This window comes from Chinchilla lanigera, unplaced genomic scaffold (genome assembly GCF_000276665.1).
Source record: "Chinchilla lanigera isolate Chin_1 unplaced genomic scaffold, ChiLan1.0 scaffold00091, whole genome shotgun sequence".
Taxonomy (NCBI): domain Eukaryota; kingdom Metazoa; phylum Chordata; class Mammalia; order Rodentia; family Chinchillidae; genus Chinchilla; species Chinchilla lanigera.
This window is the reverse complement of record NW_004955492.1, coordinates 6391464-6416212: the sequence shown is the minus strand read 5'-3', so window position 1 is coordinate 6416212 and position 24749 is coordinate 6391464. Positions and strand designations below refer to the sequence as shown.

Sequence of the window (24749 nt, the reverse complement as noted above, 5' to 3'; positions counted from 1 at the left end):
GTCAGACATGGCTAATTGGGGAAACTTTCCAAGGCAAGAGTCACAGAGTCACAGAGTCACAGAGTCACAATCCCCCTAACTCACATTACCACACTTCAAAAAGGGAGAGTTGCCCTCAGTAGCTCAGCCAAAAAATGAACACCACCGTGCATTGCATTTGTTCAGACACTCTGCTAAATAGATTTTGTGGAAGCGTAGATATGTGAAAAAAATAATACAAATGTTTGTAATGCTTTTGAATCTTGAAAACAACAAGGTGATTTGTTGGATTTTTTTAAACCATGAATCTTTTATTTACTCATTAATTCACTCAATGAATATTTAGTAAGCACCCGCAGGGCTCCAGTACTACGCTTACAGAATCACATAGCTTGTAACTGTTATAACATCAGTCTCAGCTGTTTTTGTCATCCTCACTCTCTAAGGGAATTTAAATCTTTCCCAAATTGGGAAGGTGGTTTTCACATCATCTGTAAGAAGATGATCTAGTGTGTTACCCCGTCCTGTGTGGGCTCTAGCACACTAGGACTTATGGGTCAGAACCAGCCCAGGTAGAACTGGACACCTGACCACTGTGTTCCAAACCATTATCTATCCCTGGCGCATTTTTTGTGCTATATGGAGCTCCTTGTGACACCCAACTGATTGGTATCTGCTCAGGTTGTCTTGGGAGACAGAAGACTGCTAACTCTGAGGAGTCAAAATGTCTTGAAGACAGGATGTTTTGCCAGGTCGGGCAGAGATGAACCTTATGGGGAAAACAAGGAAGCTTCCAAGGGGACAAGCACATAAAAGTTAATTATTCAGCAAAACTGTCACCATGCCTTGCTTGCCTGCCTTGCTATCTAAAACAAACTTCTTTGTTCGGCAAAACTCTATTGCCTTTGTTATTCCTCAATAAATCTGGCGGTTGGAGCCAATTTGAGGCTTCACTCCATTCTAGTGAAGACCCTTGACCCCCCAGCAAAGATAGTCTGTCTCTCATGTCTTCATTTGTCTCGGTAACAGGGTTTGCTGACTCAAACCTGGCAGCCCTAGACTGCTGTGGTAAAATAGCTGTAATTTTACTTTAAAAAAGACTTACGTAAGAAAGTTAAAAATTAATATCTGTTTTGGTTCTCTGGTGATTCCAGACAGGAAATCTGTTGCTTGTACCTGAAGCCTCAAGCAAAGCAACTGGACTTTGCCCTCTCTGTAATGTATAGCCTTGGAAAATAATATTCCAAGGTAAGAGAAGAATGAGGGGCAGGGAGGGGGCTGTATGCGTTTGAGGGATTGCAGTGTTAGACTTTCTCCTGAGTGTTTGGAGAAACTGGGTGGAATTGTATTTAGCTTTTTAAAAAGACCTTAATCTTCTCAGCTGTTGCATTAATCCCAGCACTCATGGAAATGAGGAAATCTGACCTCATTTCAATTAGAAAAGATATCAAACTAAATATTTGCTCTAACTCATATTGTTGTATAGATCAAAAATCTGGTTTCTGATCAGAAGAAGATGGTACAAAAGAAATAATAACTTAAAGAGAAGAATAATTCAGTTTAAATTGTGAATTTCCTCATGAGTGTTCAAAACTTTCAATGTTTGCAAAGAGGTTTACCTTGCATATTTAATTTTTGCCAGAGTGGTTTTACAATATACCAATATACTAAATATACTTATTTAAGTTGCAATGAGTGTCAAATTACATGATTTTTGCATTGATTATTATTTAACTATGAAACCCCAATAGAGCCAGTCTTGGTGGAAAATCTTTGGGACAGTTCAGTCCACCAATATACAGTGAATTTCTTTTTTTTTTTTTTTTTTTTGGTTTTTCTCCGGTACCGGGAACCGAACTCACGACCTTGCGCTTGCTAGGCAGGCCCTTTTGTCCGCTGAGCTAAATCCCCAGCCCCTTATGAATTTCTACAATGTACATAAGGGTTTGAGAGAAGCAACCATGTAGAATAAACCCGAGCTTTATGGCTTTTATTCAATTAAGCATTCAGCATTAAATTCATTAGTTTACTTAATAAAATTAAGGAAGATAAAGATTTCAAATGATTTTAACTCATCCTGCTTAGTAAAATTTCATTGTTAATGATTTGTAGGTAATAAGGTTTTATGAGCTAATCATATATCATCAGTCATAAAACATCATGTGAAATCTAAATTACAATTTAATATTAGAAAATGTTTTCTTAAGGATATATATACTACTGGAAACAAAACATCCAAAAATAGGCATTCAGTTTTCCCTAGGAAAAATCATGAATCAAAAAATCAAAGCCAAAAAAACATTTAGGCAAAAAATTTATAAAAATATAATTTCAGAGTGTGGATGGGAACATTTTCCTCATGATTCTAGAAAATTAAATACAATATTAGCTTCTCCTTAGAGAAAAGTCACTTGGAATTATACTATATAAAGAAAAACTTTGCTAGTATATTTTAACTGTGTTTGAGAATACTAGTCCTTCATAAACATAATCGTTAGCTAACAAAGTATTTTAAGAGATTTATAGAACAAGCAAACATAAATGGAGAGAAGAGATTGAAGGGATACAGAATGGAAGAATTCACTGGGCAGAAGATGCATATTCCTGGTATCTCTCTTTTTTTAGCCATTCCTATCAATTTAGGGGGAAAAGTATAATTCCCATCTGCTAGATTTCAGGTACACGGAGTTTGTGTTCCCTGAAATCAAAGAATGAACAACAGAGATTAAGAATATGAAAATTTTATTGAGAGATATAGCTCCTGAGAGACAGGAAGGGACCAGAAAGAGGTAGGCGCTTTGTCAGGGGTAATGTATACAGCAAAGACACAGTGTGGGTACAACATGGGTCAAATTATTATCAACCCATAGGATTTCAAGTATAGATGCTTAGCTAATATTGCTCCAATAGAGAAGCAGGTTACATTGCAAGAGTACATGGAAAAAACAAAGGCATTTTGGGAAAGGATGGGTCCAGATACTCTTATCACCCACCTGACCAACTGATGTTTATCTGTACTTTTACTGGACCAACTATAGTATACCAACTATAGTATAATTCCAAGTTACTGCTTATCCCTTCGGGGAAACATGTAGGCCTGGCTATTGCATCTTTATCTTGAGGCCTGGCATTCTTTGGCTGCACCTCCAGTCACAATTCTAACGTCTTTATTTTTTTTTTGCTGACTTCCTTAACAGCCTAGTCTCTCTGACTATATATTAATTTCTATCTAATTTAGCTGCCTATAATACTACTAGATTAGGGTCACTGTGATCCCATTCATTAATAATCTCCTTAAGCATCACATACAATCACATTAGAGGTTTGTGCTGCAATATATGAATCTAGGGGAACACGATTCAGTCCATGACAGCCTCATTCATGCTCATTCAAAGCAAGTGCAACCATTGCACTATTTTACAATCCCACCACAGTGCACCAGGGTCCCATTTTCTCTGCAGGCTCTCCCTCTGTTGTACATATCTGGTGTTTTGATAGCAGCCACCATCGCCATGGGTGAGAGGTGTCATCATGCCCCTTCTTGTGGGGCCTGAGAAATGTGAATTAAGCAGTCCCTGTACATGTTGGTCCCTTCTATGTATGGCTAGGAGTGCTGTCCAAGGCTGCCAGGCCATGCAGATGTAAGGCAGAGAAACAAAAAAGACCAGTGTTTCAGAGAGACAGGAACCAAACGGAATGATTGTGGAGTCTATTTTTAGTTGGGCTGGATTACAGTTCCCTTCAGAGGTGGCATCTACTGAGAATAAGCATCTAAAAGAAGTAGCGCTTCCAATTTCCTGGTGTCATTTGCAACCCTCCTCCCACACCCACCACTGCAGTGGCTGCCTTGGGGATCCTTTGCTTCCTGTGGCCTTGTGGAGCCTGAGCAGTCTTCAGAGAATGTTCACTTGAGAGGTGCCTGAACAGCAAACAAACCTGCAGAGAAGGCATACAATTGGCATGGTGAGAAGAAGCTTTAATCCTGTTAACTTTGATTTCACTACCTGGACCTTGAATTCAGCCAACCATAACTATGCAATATGAGGCCAGTTTAACTCAGTGGGGCCTCTTTGACAAGGCCCACACATTCTGGGAAATTCTCCTGGGCTTCCACACAACATAGTTCCAAACAAAGAACATTGCAAACTTAAAGGCCCAGTAGCTTTCTTTCAAATGTTTATAAGTTTTTAGCTCAGGATATTTTCCAACCCTTGTGTTTTAAATAAGCAGGTCTCAGCACAATTAGCCTCCATTTATTTATTCATTAAATATATACAAACGCCACATGTAGAAACAAGGCACTGTGTTAATTGCTGTACACAGGCAAAAAATAAAAGAAGTAACATTATCAGAAAGCTTGTAGAGGATGAGGGATATTAATTCATGTGTGTAAGAAACATAATACAGAAAATAAATAAGACAGAAAAACAGTTCACAAAGGAGATTAAACACAACTGGAAATGAAAGATTAGTTTCAACCAGGACTACCAGAAAAAATTTTCAGAAAGAACATAGTATTTGAGTCAGATGTGCTTGAGATCTGTGGAGAAGAAAGGAAGGCCATTTAAGATCGAGGGATGCAAACATCACTACAGGTATCGGTGCTGAGGGAAGGCAATGGCAGTTCTTGGACAAGGAATGGCAAATGGGAGAAATGAAGGTGAGAAAGTTGGCTGGGATCTGATCTTGGAGTTTCCTGGATGCCTAAGGAGTGAATCATGTAATGATATTGTCGCTTTAAAATTTGGAAACTTGTTACTGTGTACTTACCATATATACATATATATATATATGCACAAATGTATATATACATATATGCAAATATATATAACCTCCTGGGCCAACTTTCTCTTAAAGTTCCAGCTCAAGACATGAAAACACATGTATATTTTAAGGAAAAACAAACTTGTAAATTGTGGCTGTCATCCTAAAATAGTTGGTGGAGAGTTTGGTAAGTAAATAAAAACATAAGATATACATATGACAGGAGAGGTGGAGAGGGAGTTTCTTGTTGCTATATTTATGCAGAACCACCTCTATTCACAGGGCTGGCATTGAAAAATGAGGCAAGGGCAGAAGAATTCCAAATATGCTCGGCCTTTATGATCTATAAATAGAGGGCATATATATATATGACCTACTTACAGTACCCTTTATTGTAAGTGACTACCTGGGACAGAGTTGCATTTTGGGTAGTTCAGAATCTCACAGCTCCAGCTGGGGAAAGAAATTTTCCCTGGCAACATTATTATAGAGCATGATTGGTTTTTATAATATTGATACCCAGCACCACACTCCAGTATTCCAGGGTAGTCATTCACGACTGATCTATGAAACAAAATACAGTACTATTTTATGAAAAGAGCCAAACATGTACACACACATGTAAGTATGGAATATAACACAACAGGCTCCTATATTCCTCTCATAAGATTCAGTGACTGCCAAGACTTTTCCACCTTTGCTTTCCTGTGTCATTCTTCTTTATCCTGAGATATCATAAAACACATTTGAGGCTTTGTTATTTTCTTTCCACTACTTTAGTGTTTGTGTCTTATGTGGAATAATATTTCTTAAACAACCTTGATGACGTGGACTCATTTAACCTTAAAAAGAATTCTTTTGGATATTAATTGGATACAAAGCAAAGTGCCCCACTGTACTTTTCTTTCAATGGTTTGTTTGGGTAAGACTCCAAAGAAGGTATACCCATTACATTTGGTGGCTCTATCCCTTATTCAGACTTAATTTGGAGCTGCCTTTCTCTCTGCCTACCCATTCCTGTGCCCTTTGGTTTGTTTAAATGGTGCTTAGTCACTTTTTTTGCTGCTGTGACAAAATACCTAACACCCACCGTTTAAAGGAGAGGTTTATTTTGGCTCACAGTTTCAGTCCATGGTCAGCTGGCTCCAAGGCAGAAGCAGCACAATGGAAAAGTCTGGTAGAGGACTGCTGGTCTGGCAGAGGAGTGCTGTTCACTTCATGGTGACCAGGAAGCACAGAGAGAAGGGAGGAGTTGGGAAGGGGATATATCCTTCCTTTATGCATCCAGTGACCCACCTTTTCTGTTTATACCCTACCTTCTAATGTACTTTCAGTTCTGATGAACGTAGCACCCCATGATCCAATCACATTCCAAAAGCCTCACTTCTGTTGACATGAAGCTCTAGGGAGATGTTGTCCATCTAAATCATAACAAATGGTGTCAGTTTTCTTAGGGAACATACCATGTCCTATGTTTGCCTCTGCTTTCTGGTGGCATTGTTTAATTGTCCCTGTTATAGACAGCTAAGTTAGATAGAAACTAAGAAGCAGTCAGAGAGAGATGAGGCCTTGAGGAAGTCAATAAGAAGATAAGACACTCCAAGACTGTGGCTGGAGGCAAATCTGCAGAGAGCCAGGCCTCAAGATGGAGACACAGTAGCCAGGCCAGCAATCTCCTCCAGAGACGAACAGCAATTTGAGATTATACTGCAAGGAGCACCACCTGGTCCAGTGAGCCCAGATAGGCATCAATGCGTTGGTGAGTGACCAGAACATCTGGATCCATACTCCTATCCCTTGCCAATAATGTCTTTGTTCCTTCTATGATTAGAAGTTATTGATAAAGTTAAGGATGAATGACGCTTGCTATATACCTTGCTTCCCTATTATCTCAATATTAGCTAAAAAAACCATACTGGTAATCCTATAGGTTGGTTGTCATTTAATCCCCATACTGCAGTCCTTGTTCTGCTCCAGTGAAGATGGATTATAGATGCCTTGACAGGGTGTCTTCCACTGTCACTTAGGGGATACCTATATTGTGATTTTTCTGTATAAAATACCCCTGACATTCTTTATGGCTGAGTAGTACTCCATTGTATAAAAACACCACAACTTTTTTTCATTTCTCTGTTGATGGGCATTTGGGTTGTTTCCAAGGTTTAGCTTTTACAAATTGTGCTGATAAACTTGAGACTTTTATGGGTAAATGGCTGCAATTTGAGACCATATTCATAAGTGAAGTAAATCAGGCTCATATGTGTAAACATTGTATTGTCTCCCTAGTATGAGAAGTTGAAAGAGTAAATAAGGCCTAAAATGTACAGTAGATACTGTGAAATTGGAAGAAATTGTTCAAAAAGAAAAAGTAACTAGGATGGGTGAAAGGGGAAAGGTCAGTAGGGAAAAGGGAAAAAATGCAAGTCAGTTATACTATTAGTGTCTCTTAGTTCATTGAAAAAGAAGATATGTGCTAATATTGATTGGAGAAATTTTTATGCCCATATTTTGTACTCTAAGCAACTACTTTAAAGATAACAACATGGACTACTGTTATTCTATTACTTTGTTATGAAATTTTGTTTTAATTTTTTTCCATAAAAGAAATACCCCGGACAAAGAGACTTAGTGGCTGCCCACTCAAGACCTTTCCTGGAAATGCAGGAGCTATTCTTGGTATTTCCAATAAAACTCTGCTAACCTCCTCCTTTGATTCACAACTTCATTCTTTGATGTTGTGAGACCACAAATTCAGTACATTTAAGTTTGGGAGTTATTTTCCCCATCATATTCCTTTATATCCCCATGTGTATTTTTGAAATGTGTGTATGAATGCTTTCCTTGAGCATGGACATATAAACTAAAAGAATCTGGTGGGATGAACACAAGCTATTTATTTAAAGAGGCAGAACTGAATTGTGTTGCAATGTTAGCATTTATTTGACATGGAAATTATATATGTTATTTAAACTTTCCAAGTTAGTTCCATTAGTTTTATTAAGCATATACAAATAACTTCCTGTGTTTTCATTAAGATTAAACAAAGAAAACCTGTAAGGATCTAATTCAGTGTCATGCCCATACAACACTCTGCAAATCTAGCAGCTATGTATAAAGCTCTTTCAGTTGACTCCCAGCTCCAGTCTGTGGTCTGAATCGCCTAAAGAAGTGGTCTGCTTGATGAAGTTTTCAAGACTTTTGGCTTATTTTCCAAATTTCAAAAGATAGGTGTTTTACTAATTATGAAAACAATATCTGGCTATCTTTTAGAGGAGACACAATTATATCAGTAGTTGTGGTGGACTGACAACTGGTAGTCATCTTGTAACACCCAGCTGAACTGAATCAGCATGGTGCTAGGTGTGGAGGTCCCACCCGAGGCTTGTTGCCAACAACATAGAAATGAGAACTGAAGAGGAAGAAGCAGGGATGTTGGTTCTCCTGAAGGAGCTTGTCATGCTGGCTTTCCTGATATGCACTTGGCTATTTTCACTGTTAAAGGAGCTCAGGACCTTGTTGTCACTGAGAATGGCTATGGTTCACTTTGGGGGAGCCCTGCTCCTTACTTTGAGCATCAGTTCCTGACTCTGGAGGGGAGGATGGTGCCTTGTTAAATGTCTTGAAGTTTGTTGTCCTGGCTTTCCTGATATGAACTCAGCTGTTCTCATTGTAAGCACTTAGGACCTCATTGTTGCTGAGGATGGCTGTGGTACTTTTCGGGGAAGCTCTGGTCCTTACTTTGAGTGTTGCTTCCTAGCTCCAGTGCAGATTCCTCAGCCTATTGGCACAGATCCTTCATCCTGCTAGCACAGACTTTCTAGCTTCCACTGCTGACTGTTGGGCCTTCCCAGTGCAGATCCGTGAAACAGATTTGCATGAGACATTGTTGTGGGCTCTAGGCCTCCAGTTGGACTTGTTGGGGGCATTGCCATGGGCTTTAGGTCTTTAGCTAGACTTGTGTAGGACATTACCGTGGGATCCAGGCCCTCAGCTGGATTCTTTGGGTCTTTAGTGTGGATAGATTTTCTGCACTCTTTTGTATTTGACTCTTTGGGAGACTATTATAAAATAATCCTATAAATTATGTGTCCTGTATTAAATTGTTTCCCTTGCAAACCCTGACTACAACAGTAGTAATTTAAAATAATACAATTAAAACCTGATTCCATTAATTGGAGGAGCTATGTACATTAGTGTTGACAAGACACTCTAGGCCAGAATAACTAACAGTGTCTATTTCCATCGGAAGAAAAGGATTTACGAGTTAGGTTATATCTTTTAGCCTAGCCCTAAGTGAAGGCTGGAAAGCACCCTGTCCAAGGCATCCATAGTCTTCACTGGTGCAGAACAAGGACTGCAGTATCTTGAAGAAAAAGCTCAGTCTATTGAGGGGACCAATCCTCATATTCCAGCCCCAGGGGCTTTCTGAACCTCTTCAAGTTGTCTCTGCTGCTGCTACATTGGCGCCTAATATGATGATTCACAGCTAAAGGCCATCTACTTCATGTCTTCCATTTCACCTTGAAGGTGTGAGAGAGGTAGCTGGGATTACATAAATGCATATTTTTCTGCTATTCTACTATGATGATAATACTATTCAGTTTATTACAAATGTCTCAAATAGTAACATAATCTTTGATGATGCAGCAGAAACTAGGGTGATGGTTCTCATAGAGTAGTACAGGGGCTCCCGCATCAGAATTACCTGGAGCACTAGTTTTAAAATGTGCCTTAGCCTGAGTAAATGTAAATATCTGGAATGGGGATCCAAGGATCTGCGTTTTAACATCCACAGTACAGGGTGAGAATGTGATAATCTGGAAGGGAATCTCTGGACTTTGTGAACTTGTGCCAGAGCTACATGGTTATGAAATAAACATGCTGATATTTTAACCCAGGACTATTTAGCTTCAAACCTGCATTGACTCCACTAGGCTACATTTCTAATTGTCAATGGCACTCAAATCACTTTCACTTACCACTTTTATCAGCCATACATACCTTGTAGTTTGTTCATGAACCAGCAATTTTCAAGGCCTTAAGGTGCTGTGTGATTTCTCTTCTGCCTCCCTTTCTGGAAGAGAGATTTATCTGAGTGGATTTAGGCCACTCTCCCTGCAATCACCAGTTGTGCCTCAGTTTATCCTCCAACTGCTGCTCCTGTCTTCCTTCCCACACTCCAGACTTCCATTGTTTTTCCTTAGTGAGTGAATTTCCAGTATTAGGCTCTAATAGGTTGAAAATAAAAACTGAATGTGTAATACAGAAGCTTGATGACACTTTGCAAAATATTTTAAAATGTTATTTGTACTCAATTCCAACAGTTAACTTCATACCAATATTGAAAGTATTGATCATGATTCTAATCATAACTCAGCGTTTAATTTAAGGACAGCATATGGAAAAATTATGACTTCCTTCTCTCCAGAAATTTAGCAAAAGAGATGAAAAGACTCGAAATAAATAAAAAGAGATTCACTTTTAAACACCAGACACTCGTTCTAAAAATAAAGTTTTGTTGTCTTTACTAAATGCAAAATATGTTAAGGTCATTGTTATTAACATTCTTGTAACTTACATGGTTTAATAAAATTCATTTATAGCCCAGTTAAGGGAGGGGTGTATTTGGTTTAAAATTCCTGGAGCTTCTAATCAAGTCTTAGGGCAGGATGTCTGCCCATGCAGGATTTTATCTCAGGTACTAAATGAATGACCACAAGGGTCTGCTTGTCCTGATCGAAATCTTCTTGCTCTAGAACAGTGGTGGCAAATCTGTGGCACATGTGCCGCAGTAGGCTGTTTGTATCATTGAAAGCTCTGAAAAGTTCTCCATCACTGCTCCAGAATATATATACATCTAGAACCCCAAGATGCCAACCTTTGGAAGTCTGTGGGATAGAACTAAGAGAGCTGCAGCAAAGCTCTCTTCTTCCTAAGAATGTCCCCAACTTCCAGGAATTCTGAAGAGCTGAGGTTCACAAACTTTCTATAGTAAACAAGCATTTGTCACAAGATTTAAACTACAGTCAAGGTGTTTAACTTAGCTTTTTCATGTTTCCGTTTTTAAAATTGCAGGTTGTATTTCCTTCTTAAAAAATATTCCATTTGGAATTATATCGTTTTATTTTTTATGGATATTCTAGATTTTTGTTATATTGTTTTCAATGGGGAAAGGAAGCAAAGAATGTAAATAATTATAGATGCTTCTAAACTTATAAGGCTATGCCCTCATAAGCTTATTGTAATTTAAAAATATCATAATCTGAAAATGTATTTTGTACAATCTACCCAACATCATAGCTTAACCTAGTCTTCCTTAAACAGGCTCAGAACATTTACATTAGCCAAAGCTGGGCAAAATCATCTAACATGAAGCCTATTTTATAACAAAGCATTGAACATAAAGCCTATTTTATAACTAGTTTGTGTCTTATGTAATTTAATAGATGTTTATGTAAATACTTTATGTCATTTATTGAATACTGAACTGAAAGTGAAAAACACAATGGTCATATGCGTATGTTTTCACACCATTGGAAAGTTGAAAAATCTTAAGTCAAGGACCATCTGTATTCCTAAATAAGGAAGATGAAATTCCGTTTCCTCCTACTTAGCTCCACATGGACTTCTTCCTCAACTGTGGATCCTCCACCTGGCAGCCAGCATCTTCAGTTCCCTCCGTCTCTGTCAAGTGTAGATGATGATGCAGCCAGCCTCTCATCAGTGGGTTTGCATCCATAGAGGTTGGGGGAGATGCTGGTTAAACAGAATTAAGATGATTCTTGCTGAAGGACAGCCACGTGGTCAGGTATCAGGGTGTGTGTGTGTGGAGGGGGGCTGTCCATCAGAATGGAAGTGTAACTTGTTCTCTCTAAATTGTCATTGCAAGATTTTTGGTACAACAGGGTGACTTTGTCCCTCTGGCTGGAAGCTGAGGTGAGACTCCTTGGGACGAGGGCTCAGATGACCTACACTGTCAAGGCAGTCCATCAAGAGGACATACTCTGTGCATGCGTCTTCCTGCTCCACAGTGTAGGAGACAGGGACCTCAGACTACCAAACACTGCCATCGACCACAGGCACAGAAGGCCACTTGTGGGAAGTGGCTAGCCGGCTCTGCAGTCTGGGGTGGGACAGGAATCTTGTGTTATTTCCAGGCCTGACAAACCGCAGACATCTGCAGTGATAAATCCCACCCTGTTAAAAAAAAAAACGGCACGTTCTGTTGCTCACAGCCTCAGCATTACCATCAAAGAGTGCTCACACAGTTCAGGTAGCAAAGGCGTTCACAAGTAGCCCTACCCAAGGCCTCAGGAGGCGGGGCAACTGGGCTGCCAGGCCCCTCCAGGCTCGCGAGAGAACCTCCCAGCGCCGTTTTCTCCCCGCCTCTCGCGAGAGTCGAGGGTTTCGACTTCCAGTGTGCAACTTCCGGAAGCGGCGTCTCCGAGGTAACGGCGATGGCGGCCCGGGAGACCGAGCGTCTCTTTTCGCTGGAGTTACTCGTGGACTGGGTGCGCCTGGAGGCCGGATCGCCTTTCGCAGGCGCCGGGGGCCCTGCCGTGGCTCTCTTCCTGCTGGACTTTCCCCCGCTGCTCGTCCACCCGCCCGCTACGCCCGTCCCCGCTCCCCAGCGTGGTGCCATCGGCTTCGGGCGCGGCAAAGCCTGCCTGTTCCGTCTGCGCCCCGCCGCCCTGCGCTCGCTCCTGTTGCACGCCGCCTTGTTGCAGCTGCCTGCCGGCCGGGAGCCCACCCCGCGATTGCTGGGGGCCTGCGACGTCCCTTTGGCCGTCGCCTCCCTGGAGGTCGCGGGCCGGCGAGGCACGTTCGCTCTGCTCAGCCCGACGGGAGAGCGCGTCGGGGACGTAGCGCTGTTCTACCGCCTGACCGAACTGGGCGGCAGCCAGCTGGGTTCCCCGGAGCCGCCTGCCCCTAGCGCCCCCGCGGCAGGGGCGGAGGGCACAGCGGGGAGCCAAGAAGCGCGGGGGGCGCCCCACATCCTGCTGAAGGCGCGGAGGCCTGCGTCGGCCCCGGAGCTGCGCCCCAGGGACGGGCACCGGCCTGCGGGGGCCCCAGCGGCGCGGCAGGACCGTGGGAAGAGAGTTTTCCTCGGCGAGGCCATCCCGGGTCCCTCAGATTTTGTTAAGAGCCTCAGGAAGGACTGTGCTGCTGCTCGCTCAGCTGGCGTCCGCGGGAGGCCTGTGAGCCCTCCCAGTGAGGACGTCGCGGAGTTGGACTTTGAGACCAATACCTTTTGCCCTCCTCCTCTCTATTACACTCACTTGACCCAAGAAAAGAAGCCTCCTGCACGGGTTAAAATCACAGTTGAGCCACACATAAATGTACCTGAGGAGTTAGATGATGCTTTTCCCAAAAACAGCCTTGTAAATTCTCCAACGCAGCTGAGTCCTCTAAAATACACAAATTCGGCAGCAGAAGAGAGACCTACAGCTCTTGTAAGTCCTCCACATAGTCAGGATAAAGGAGCAATTAATCAAACTACATTTTCTCCTCAAAATGAGCAAAATACAATTAATACAATAAGGCAGTTGCCTTTGTTAAATGCTTTGTTAATTGAGTTATCTTTGTTGTACAACCAACCCATGGCAAGTCCTACTCAGATACATCCTCATTTAGCCTGGTTGTATAGAAGTCAGGATAAGGTGTCAGAATCTTATGCCAAGTCCACTGAATCTGAATCTAAGCATCAGCTTTCTGTGGGAGAGGATAAAAAGTCAGTGAGTCTTCAGTGTAAAAAGAACGCAATTGAAAGGCTTAAGAAAGATAAGTACTCTGAAAAGAGCAGTGGAAATTCCGAAACAAGAGTGACCAGGAGGAGACTACTTTATGGTTTAACAAATACTCTAAGACTACGCTTAAAGCAAACAAATCCTGATATGTTAATAGTACAGGAAAAGAGAGAACACTATAGAAAAATGCAAGCACAAATGTTAGGTACTAAACGTAGAATTACACCATCAAAAGGTAAAAGTGTACTAAATTTTGCAGAACAAAGTCAGCAGCCACAACTGCCTAAAAATAATTATTTAGATGAAGATACATCTCTTGTTGAAAATAGTAATACCTCGAAGCAAATTGGTGAAGCTTTTGATTCGCCAAGCACCACTAAGGAGACTAAAGCAAAACAAGGAACTGAACAAAAGACAATTGATTGTGGTCAAAATAGAACCAGTAATGGTTTAGTGGAGGGAATTATAAGTCCTGCAAATTCCATTATTACAGACAGATTTACTCACACAAATACTTTAGGAGGAAAATTAGAAAAGAGTGTCCAAAGTCTATGTGTGTTTCAAAAGGATGCTGCCGACAGAAGTTTAGATAAAGAAATAGGTGGCGAGCAGGTCAAAACTGCAGACGAGGATGTTCTTGCTACTGATATGAGTGAAAGTAGGCCAAGTAGAAATAGTTTCTGTGAAAGCATCTCAGAACTAAAGTATTCAGATGACTTCACCAGCCCTTGCTATTCTGAAGATTTCCATACCATTGAGGATACCAGCAGAAGTTTGATAAGTTTAAAGGCTCATGATAGCAGTTCAAAGGCAGGGAATCCAAAACATGATTCATATACAAGTAAGTCCATAAGGAAAAACAGCAGTGAAAAGAGTTCCATTCTTAGCCCACCTTTTTCTGCTGGATCTCCAGTACTCTCACAAAGAAGATCTCATACTTCAAAGAATAAGGACAGACGTTTGGAGGAAACATCTAGTATCTCTACTGGTGATTTATCTTCATCACATTCGACTGAGGAAAAAGGAGACCAGATGGACCAAAATAGTATGCATAATTCTAAGGTAATAAAGACAGGTCAAGCTGTCACTGTTAAAACAGGAACTAGTTGGAAGTCTTTAGAGAGAAGCCAGTCACCACGGACATCTCAGTTGAGTTCCTACTTTCCATCTAATTTGTCAGAACTAGAACTCAAGGTCCTGGATAGCAGTACATCAAATCACTTTGGAGAAGATGATGATGATATTGGATCACTAAGTTTTTCCAAGCAATGCAAAGATATCTGTGAGTTAGTAATAAACAAACTTCCAGGATATACGGTGTGAAAATAGTGCTTTTAAAAACGTTTTTACAATGTATATGTACAGTTAGTAAAAAAATTTTAATAACTTTTAGTACATGATGTAAACAATTCTAAGAAATGTAAGTTTGTTGTTCCTTTAATGTTGAAATAGTATTCTGTTAAATCTGATCATATTGATCATGAAGTCATCTTATAAATTAGGTAAGTTATTTTTTAAGTTGTTTGAGAATAAAAGTATACCTTTCTAAATTTCTCTAAATCTGATTTCATATGTACCATTGGGGAAAAAAGGATAGTAAAAGATAACCTTAAATGTTAATGGGAATATGTCCTTCAACAGATGTAGAAGTCCTATGGTGTGAGGTTCAGAAAGGTAAACAACAACAAAATTACTCAAGATATAGCCCTGCTGTTAAAAGAGCTCACTTTTTATGTTTACACAGTCTTTGACAGGTACATATACCAGATCTCCAGCAGGTAGAGACCCTTTTCTATGCTCTTATATGCTCTGTGTCTTTAATTTTTTTATGAATATTTGATTGATGTTTGTCTTCCACTGGACTTTAGTTTTGTGATGGGAAGGCCTTGTGTCTTGCACATCCCATATTTTTTAGTCTCTAGCACAGTCCCTAGCAGATGGTTGGGGTACAATAAAAACATGTTTTGAACATTTAAAATACCTAATGGGAGGTTATAGAACAAAGCAGTAAAAATAAGCTGAAACCCTAAAAAGAAAACTGTGAAAATCCTTATTAAGCCATATGTGACTGTGATATTTTTGATCTGCTGGTTGTAAAGAGTTTTTAGGTGTTCTTTGAAACATTGAAAAGGGAAACTAAGAACAGTGTTACTCTGTACAATCATTTCAGTTTTTTTCAGTAATTATTTTTAATGTTTGAAAGCTTCTTTTTATAAAATCTAGTGATCATTTACCTATAATATTTCATTGATTTTAGAATATTTTGTGTTCAAATATTTGTATGTATTTTCTTCTAGCTGTGTTATACTTCAATTTTTAGAGCTTTTAATATATCTAATATTTTGGATATATGAAGCAAGGTCCTAATTTTTCCCTTTTTTTCAACAAGTAAATATTATCTTTTGAGCGATCATATTAGTAGATGAAATTTTGATAAGGGAAGAGCATGTTTTATTTGAGGAATCAATATAAATAAAAGAATAATGGTGGGAATGAGCATGACATTTATGGGAGAATGGGAGTATTATCTTGATTAAATTCATGGTACTGAGTGGTAGAAAGGAAATTTGTTGAGTACGAAAAGTCCCAGGTTGTAGAGCCTTAAATGCAAGCACAATAATAAAGTCATAGTCAATTAGAGCAGTAAGTTATAAGTGAATACCAGTATGCAGTCATGGTATTATTTAATATTTTAAATTGTTGAAAGTAATTATTTGGGGGTACAGAAATTATGTCATTAAAAGTTCTGAATAATTTAATGGCTAAAGACTGATCTTAATTTTTCTATAAATATATATGGTGTATCATCTTATAAAATCAAAATAATCCCAACTACTGTAGCTACTCAAATGATACATTGTTCAAATTGTTTAATAACCATTTTCAATTAGTGCAGAAGAAAAAATAAAAATATAAGCAAAGCAGAATCATCAAAGATATAATTCCTCAAAAAACCCAAATGTTTTACTATTTAAGAGTAGCTTGGCCAGGTATGGTGGCACTTGCCTGTAATTCCAGCACTTTAGAGGCTGCAAAAGGATCGCTGTGAGTTTGAGGTCAGCCTGAATTACAGAGTGAGACCCTGTCTCAACTGTGACCCCGCCCCTGAGTCTCTAGGTCATCTTTGATGAGAATATGTGAGGAAGATGATGAGTTTAGTGTCAAAATTGCAAGGACATAAGAAATAATATAATTCACATTACAAAATTAAGTAGCTAAATAAGCTCTTCGTGTTATTCTATGAGTATTAATTTCTAGAATTGTATTGATTTTTGTAGTTTAATTCCAGTGACAGTACTTATTTTTATGTATTTAGTACTACCTGCTTGCATTCTGTCAATTTCTGTTTTTAAATTCTACACTATAAACTTTTAAAAGAATTTCATAATAGAAACTATTTGTGAAGCCTGATTTGATCTTTGTTAATTCAAATTACTGAAACATGAAAAGGTATTTCAGGGTCACAAATAAGGGAGATCTGTCATTCCATGGTAAACTTAAGCCTTGCAGTCTAGCTTTTCTAAACAGCCTGCACATCTAAGCTGCTGTGCACAAAGGTGAATGGGACAGAATCTAAGAAGCAAAATGAGCCATAGAAATGGCATTAGGCCCTCTCTGTAGTAATGCTTATACCTTAGGAGACAGCTGTCTGTAATAAATCCTTTGAAGTATTGTAAGCACATTCACAGAGGCCTGTGCAGAAGAAGACAGTATGTTGTTTTCTCCCTCCAGGTATATGATGATATCTTCATATACAAAGAATTATTACATTGAACTTCTGTCATGCTCTTGTGGCTTTCTGTTGAGAGCCACACTTTATGTCTCAATTTATAATTTCCTTTATGTACAAGTAGCGAACTTATGGAATTATACTTAGCAGTATAAGTCAACACCTGTAAGTTAAATAAACAACTTTTTAATTACCACATTGTTACTGGCATGGCAAAGAAATTTCATAACAAGCAACAAATAAGATTAACAGTATTTAAATTTTTCAGGTCAAACTGTCCTTGACCCTAGAAAAGTAGTCATTCTTCAGGCTGTTTATATCAGTTTGAATTAAAATACATGAGTTCTAAGAATGACACTATATGAGCTAAGGCTTGCTGGATCCTTCTCATTTTTAGCCTAAAACAGTACCAAGAAAACTTACTGGTGCAAGACCAATGATTTCTTATGGATCTTCTCCAGGCATCTATCCTACCAGGCAGAAAAGATTTCAGGATAGTGTCATTAGGTTGATTTTCCAAGGCAAAATACCAAAACAAGTATCTAAAGTGTGTCTTGATTTTATTGAAAGGCATTGGTTATAACCTTGGTTCTCTTAGATCATTCCATGGGAGCCATTGTAGGATTGGTTTTAGGATTGAATTGAATAACTTGAGTGGGTCATAATATGACAGGGAATTTGAATATGAGGGTTGGGGATAAAGTTAAGGACAGTACAAAGAATGTACAATGTTTTCTATTCTTGCCCTAAGGAAATGCATATTTAATAAAACTTCAGCAAGGAAATCATCTTTTCCTTTCAAAAGTTTGAAACATCTTTCCCCTGGCTAGGAAAGGCTGAGGATCCTGTAGATCTGTCTATACTCCTTGTAACAGTATCTTGCATTTTCATATATGAGCTTTCTCCTTGCCTTTTGAAGCATGCTTTGGATAAGCTTCTTTCTCAGGCTCTTTACCTTCAGCTCTGAAAAAATGTCCCAGTTTTTCTTAAGGGTTTCTGGCACATCAGGAACCTTATTTTTCTTTTCTTTGACACCTTCTGTGGTTCTAGGCGGAAAAGAGCTCCTCTTAATTTTAATGTCTCCTGAAGGATGTAGTTGAACTATAAGAGCAGTGGGAAATGGATTTGGTTGTAGCTTACAGTTGAGCTGAGATCCTAAGGGAGAAGGTGCATACCATGGAGCATACCGTGGAGCATAAGAAAAAAAGGTACTGGGGCTGTTAGGTGCCTCTCCTTGCAACCCAGAGACTTTAGCTATTGTCTACTAAAAGCCTCAGAGGGCTTCACATTGTGCTTTACTAAGGGAAACTGTTCGATTACAGAGTCTCACAACCATTATCTGCATCTCATAACTCAGATTTCTCTGTCAATTCTGAATTCGGATTGAGTTCTGGGCTTGGAATGACAAAAAATAATGGAGTGCTTTAGATACATGGAAGCCAATTGCTAGAGAAATTGCTCTGAAAATTACTGCTTGCATGTTTAGAATCTTTAGGAATGTTTCCAAGTACTTTGGGGCCACATTTGTTAACCTAAGGGAAAAGGTTTTTTAATCTGAGATGGTCCCAAGAATGGACAACTGCTACTTGCTGTCTGGCGCTCCACACTGCCCAGCTCCTGTGGTCAGTAGCCATGCATTTAGCAGTCAGAGCTCATGACTCTAGGTGAAATTACCTTCGAATCTGATTTCTGGGGCTCCCTACCTCACTGATCACAGCGTGTGGACCATCCACTCAAGAATCAGGATGAGAAGTAGGATATTACTAAAATGATGAGCTTGCTTTTCATTGGAAAATACAGGTGCTAAAAATGTGGTTTGATGATATAGCCTTCATTGTCACTCATTTTAACTCTAATGCTTGTTTACAGTGAACATCCCTTAGCAACTTAGGTCTCTCATTTCATCTTCAAACCTCATTTCATCTTCATGGGAGCCCGGAGAGCTAAATATCCATGTAGATGAGATTGAGGCTGTTTCTATATTTATATTCTTTCTCACTTTAATAGAGAAGTTGGAAGTGTCTTGCCATAAGAAATTAATGTTCATTCAATACTTACATCATTTCCAGAAATAGGGTTGATGACAGTAGCCTATAAGTCGATAAAATTCCAATTTTATTTTGTACGTAGTGAGAATATTTAACATGAGACCTACTCAGCAAATTTTAAGTATAGATACATTACTGTTGACTGTAGGCACAGTTTTGCAGTAGATGTCTGGAGCACACTCATCTTGTTTGACTGAAACTTTATGCCTGTTAGCGTCTTCCCGATTCCCCTTCACCCCAAACCGAGACACACAACATTCTACTCTTTGATCATGTTCTGTTGACATTTTTAGATATTTTCAAATATCACCTCAAATGATGGAATTGTGCAATGTCTTTTTCTAGCCTTGTCATTCATCCATGTTGTTGCATGTTACAGAGTTTCCTTATTTTTAAAAGGTGACTTGTATTTCATTTTATTGATATGCTACATTCCCTTAATCCATTCATCTGTAGATGGACATTTAGGTTGTTTCCACATCGTGGCTGTTATGAGTAACACTGCTATGCAAATAGAAATGCTAATATCTCTTCAAGATCCTGATTTCATGTCTTTGATAACTCAGAAGTGAGAAACTGCTGTATTCTAGCCCTTCCTCTTATTTTTGTTTCCTAACTAAATTAATCAGTTGTTTTTTTGAACCAGATGTATGCTTTCTTGCATAAAACAGAAGTCTATATTGTCATAAGTCTAGGTATAGTGGTAAAAATAAGCTTACCTTGTTATTAGAAATGAAATGTTGAGTTTATAGGAATTTGGAGCTAGAAAACACAATTGTGTAGTTCAGCTCTTCCATCTTGTGAGTAAGATGCATTGTCCAGAAAAATAAACTGTCCTAGTCTTCTTACACATCCTTCAAGGTTCTTTCCATCTGAAAATACCACTTCCTGTCCCAAATGGGGACACAGAAAACCCCAGCAATGTGTCTGTCAGACACTTTGTAATAGTCACACTGAAAGCACTAACCAAAAGTAATTGGGGATTCAGCCAGCATTCCCAGGAAAGGCATTTCTATTTGGACTGCAGCCATACAGGCCTCTTTGAGTCCTGGTTCCTTCCATTCACCTTAGGCTAGTTTCATCTGTAAAGCAGAGAAACTAATAGTATTTACAGGATTATAAAGATTAAATGAAGTATTATTGTAGGAGGCCAATTAGTGTAATCCCAGGGGTCTGTCAAAATATGTTCACTGTTCTTACTTTTCCGAATCTCTGGCCAGCTCAGACTGAAACCTTTGGGGCCCTAAACAGAAAACCTAACTAGGCAGAGCCTGAACACCTGATTGGTAAATAACTATGAGAATATTATGAGAACATTTATGAGGTGATGTTTTAAGCAGGTAGTTATGCAGCAATAAAAAATTATAATTACCAACAAAAAACACCACAGCAAATCAAGGTGTTGAAAGAGAGGGGGAACCTTATATTTTATGTACTTTTTGTAAGAAAATAACCTTGAAAATTGTGGAACTGGCCTGGAGGTTATTTTGTGCTGTTAGAGACAAACCACACCGCCCACAGTTCATTTAATATGTTCCAGAGTGTGTAGAATTTGGCACCTCCCTTTTGGACTCATTGGTGCATATCATACTTGAGCATACTGGGTTGATGGTGACATGCTTCCTCTCTAGAACCTGAACATTATATTTTAAAACTTTTAATTTTGTAGTCTGAATTAAAATACCTACATTTCATACTATGGATGAGTTTGTCTTCTAAAAATGCCTACATTTCATACTACTGACAAGTTTGTCTTCTAAAATGTAGATACAGAGTGACTCATAGTACGTCTTTGTTGCTGAGCTAATATAATTCTACAGTTCAGAACATGAAGTCATTGAACAAAATAACCATTTATTAACTTCTCTCATTTATTCTATCAGGCATATTTTAGAAGACTAGTTCTCTCCAAAATGTTTCTTTACACTAGTTGCAGACTTCTATAGTAGAGCTAGGGTCTCAAAATGGTTTATTTTGCTGATGTTCTGGGGCTATGTACATGAAATTAGTACGGTTCCCTTTACTACTTGGGAGCAGGTGTAATGATTCCCTTTTTACAATGGCTTTTGCCATTGTAAAAGGGGAATATACTCCTGTGCGCATAATATCCAGCATCAGAATTTATGATCTGCACCATCCCAAATAGTCCAAGTTCTGAAGAAACTTAGCCTTACTTATATAACCTCTTCCACTTACAAATGTCACATCATGTGACCTGTCATCATTTGCCATGGTAAGGAACTGCTGTGCCTTCTGTTGTGACATCGTGTTGTCTTCTCCCTGGTCATGATTCTCACATAAGTGGTTTTGATTTTTACTCAACAACTCACATTTACAGGGTAGCTTCAAGCCTTGAGGATGGTCTCTGTACTCTGTGCGGCATGAGGATCTATATGTAGGTTGTTTCTCTGTTTTTTGAAAGGCTTAATGTCTTTTCCTGCCAGAGAATTATGCTAGAAATTATCCTAAAGCATCAGCGTTTCTCTTAGCTTTCAACATCTAAAGGGGAGGGGTCTTGGTTTGATCTTGTTCCTCCCTAAAGTCTGTTTAACCCCATTCAAATTTACTGTTCCTCTTTCCATTTCCATCCAACCAGAAAAGGACCTCACATTCTTAATTCAGTGGGTATTATCCTACTTATATTTATATAAACAAGGATGGCCTTTGTATGGTTCTGGAAAGAGCCAAAGAGTTTTCCTAGAGAGTTTTCTGGGCCACCTTATGGAAAACCGTTGGCAATGCTAAGTTAATCAACTCTACTTGTCCTAGATGTAGTGGTACCTCCATTCACGAACTTAATTCTTTCCGTGACTCTGGTTACAGCAAATTAGTTCTTAATTTGTGGAAAGAATTAAGTTCATAAACTGAAATATCACTGTCCCCCTACAAATACGTGTTGAGAATATCTTAATTTTGTTTTTCCCTCTAATTACCAGCAAAGAACCTACCAGTGTTTTTCATTCCATTTGTGCTGCTATAAAATGCTGTCTTAGTGACTTTGCTCATTCTTAGACAAAGTACACGACATCCAAAATTAAAGGAATAAAGGTTTATTTCAATTCATGGTTTATAGACGTTTCTGTCTATAATTGGCTGGCTCCAAGGCAGGATGGCATGGCAGAGGGCCATCAAAGAGGAGGAACAGTCCACAGCAAACAGGCAGGTGAGAGCACATTAGTCCTTTTTCTGTCCTGTATGTTTTATGAAGGCTACCCATCCTAAAGCAGGTGTCGCACTCACACCCTTAATTCTAGCGAGAACTATGCCAAACTCATTAGTAGACTGATTTAGTAATCACATACCCTTGACCTGAGCACCACACACACTAGATCCAGCCACCTCTGAAAAGCACCTCCTATGACTGAGGCTTTGAGGGGATGTCTAACAGCTACAAAGTGGGTAATTGATAAAGAACAGAAATTCATTTTTCACGGGTCTGAAACCTGGCCTTTCAAGATCAAGGTGCCAACAGGTTCAGTGTCTGATGAGGACTTGGTCTCTGCTTCCAAGATAGCACTTGTCACTGTATCCCGCAGAGAAGAGGAATGCTGAATCCTCACAGTGGAAGGAATAGGAGGCATGAAAGCAAACTTGCTTTTTAAGCCCTTTGTATGGACACTTAATCCCATTTGTGAGGGTGGAGCTCTCACGACTCAGAGGGCACACCGCTTGGTACTATTGGAGCAAATTTTCAACATAAAACATTCAGACAGCATATGTGCTTAGCATATATTGGTGGAATTGAATAGAAATAAAACTAAGGCTAGCATCTATTTATCTTTTACAAATTATTCCTAATTTCACCTGTCTTACTGCTTCGTTGAGCTCTACTCATCCAGAAATTTGAAGGCAGAGCATTGAAGATGATGCTCCAAGAATCTAGTTTATTTGGTCCACTGCTATACAAAGAAATGAACCTAAACCAGAACTGTTCTGACAATTACTCAAACCAGTTCATTTCACCAGAGGCCGGGGAGATGCCACTGCTATTCTTGCCCTTGATCCATTGCTTAAGTTTACTCTCAGGATGTTATGTTACCCAACTTCCCCCAAAGGGCACACTTTTACAGTAGATTCATTCCTATTGGACAACTGTTCCAACATATGGCTCATCCTAGGAGGCACCAACAGACCGAGATACTCTGATTTCCATACTTCCACTGCATTTCTTCAGATAGCTTGGTCATAAAATTCACAGCATGTAAAACTTCCTGTAACACTGTTAAAGTGTGAGGAAGAGCTAGACTTGGCATATTTTTAGAACACTTTGCACCTGGATTTAAATTTTTAACATTTTCCTTATGAGTTACCAGTTTCATTGTGTGCATTACAAAGAAGGATGTGAAGCTGAGTGTGATGGTAAATGCCTATAATCGCAGCACTTGGGAAGCTGAGTCAGGAGGCTCACTGCAAGTTTTAGGCCAGCCTGGACTACATAGTGAGTTCAAGGCCAGCCTGAACTATATAGTGAAACCTTGTATCAAAACAAAACAAAACAGGGGCTGGGGATTTAGCTCAGCGGCACAGCGCCTGCCTGGCAAGCGCAAGGTCGTGAGTTAGGTTCCTGGTACCAGGAAAAAAAAAAAAACAAAAAAAAAAAAACATAAGCATCAGTTTAGGGGCTGGGGATTTAGCTCAGCGGCAAAAGCGCCTGCCTGGCAAGCGCAAGGTCGTGAATTCGGTTCCCGGTACCGGAGAAAAACAAAACACAAAACAAAAAAGCAAAACAAAACAAAACAAAAACAAGGATGTACATGAATGTGTTAGATGTAAAGTGTGGATCCATTCCCTTGATTTTATTACGTAAATACTTCAGATACTTAGAAGAATAACAAACTTCTATGTACACATCTCCCACATTTCACCCAGTATGGACTCTGCTGTTTTTGGTTTCTCTCACAAAACACAGACCCACCTGGAAGTTCCTTTGTTTCCCTTCCCCACGTCCATTTCTTTGCCCTGCTTTCCACAGGGGAACCATTTTTCTGGAGTGGTTTTATTTCTTCCTTCTTCTGGGGACATTTGAGCTGTTCACAGATTTCCTTTATTACAAGTGACGCTGCAGTTCACATTCTTGTCTGCGCACCTGTGCCTGGGTTTTCTTGGGATTTTGTACAAGATTGGGAACTACCAGGTCTTCAGGTATGCATGTCTTCATTATTGCCAAGTCACTGTACAGCTCAGTGGTAGAACCAAGCCACTATGCCACCAGCAAGTGTGAGAATTCTTGTTTCTTCACACCGGAGTCCAAAACTGGCAAATTAAATAGACTTTTTACTTTTACTGTTATATTTAGCTGCTTTAGCTTTATAATAAGTCTTGCTATGTGGAAAGACAAATCCACTCCCTCTTATTTTTATACATTGTCTAAGCCAGAAGTCCTTACATTTTTCTGGTCCCAAGACCCTGTCAACTTCTAGAAATTATTGAAGATGCTCAAAGAGCTTTTGTTTATGTGTAGTCTATCAATATTTATTAAAA

At 39.4% G+C, this 24749-nt stretch overlaps 1 protein-coding gene and 2 long non-coding RNA genes across 5 annotated transcripts in view; 2 read left to right on the top strand and 1 right to left on the bottom strand.

Annotated features, from left to right (window-relative positions):
- Positions 1-1143: 1143 nt before the first annotated feature.
- The window catches only part of LOC102003977, a 57562-nt gene continuing 33956 nt past the window's right edge, over positions 1144-24749 (top strand). Inside the window, exon 1 of the long non-coding RNA XR_264057.2 lies at positions 1144-1227. This is a non-coding gene — a long non-coding RNA (uncharacterized LOC102003977). The remainder of the gene's footprint in view (positions 1228-24749) is intronic.
- On the bottom strand, positions 2597-12104 carry LOC102003456. 3 transcript variants are annotated; one of them, XR_001231259.1, is made up of 5 exons: positions 11991-12104; positions 11354-11499; positions 9745-9971; positions 6060-6164; positions 2597-3915 (listed from the first exon to the last, which is right to left on the bottom strand). It is a non-coding gene; the product is annotated as an uncharacterized LOC102003456 (long non-coding RNA). The 3 variants fall into 3 exon arrangements; XR_264055.2 differs by having other exon boundaries at positions 9745-9817; XR_001231260.1 differs by lacking the exon at positions 6060-6164.
- Positions 12145-15040, top strand: Map10 (microtubule-associated protein 10). The gene has a single exon (XM_005404964.2). The coding sequence runs from the start codon at positions 12201-12203 to the stop codon at positions 14811-14813; it is 2613 nt and encodes an 870-aa protein (XP_005405021.1). The 5' UTR covers positions 12145-12200; the 3' UTR covers positions 14814-15040.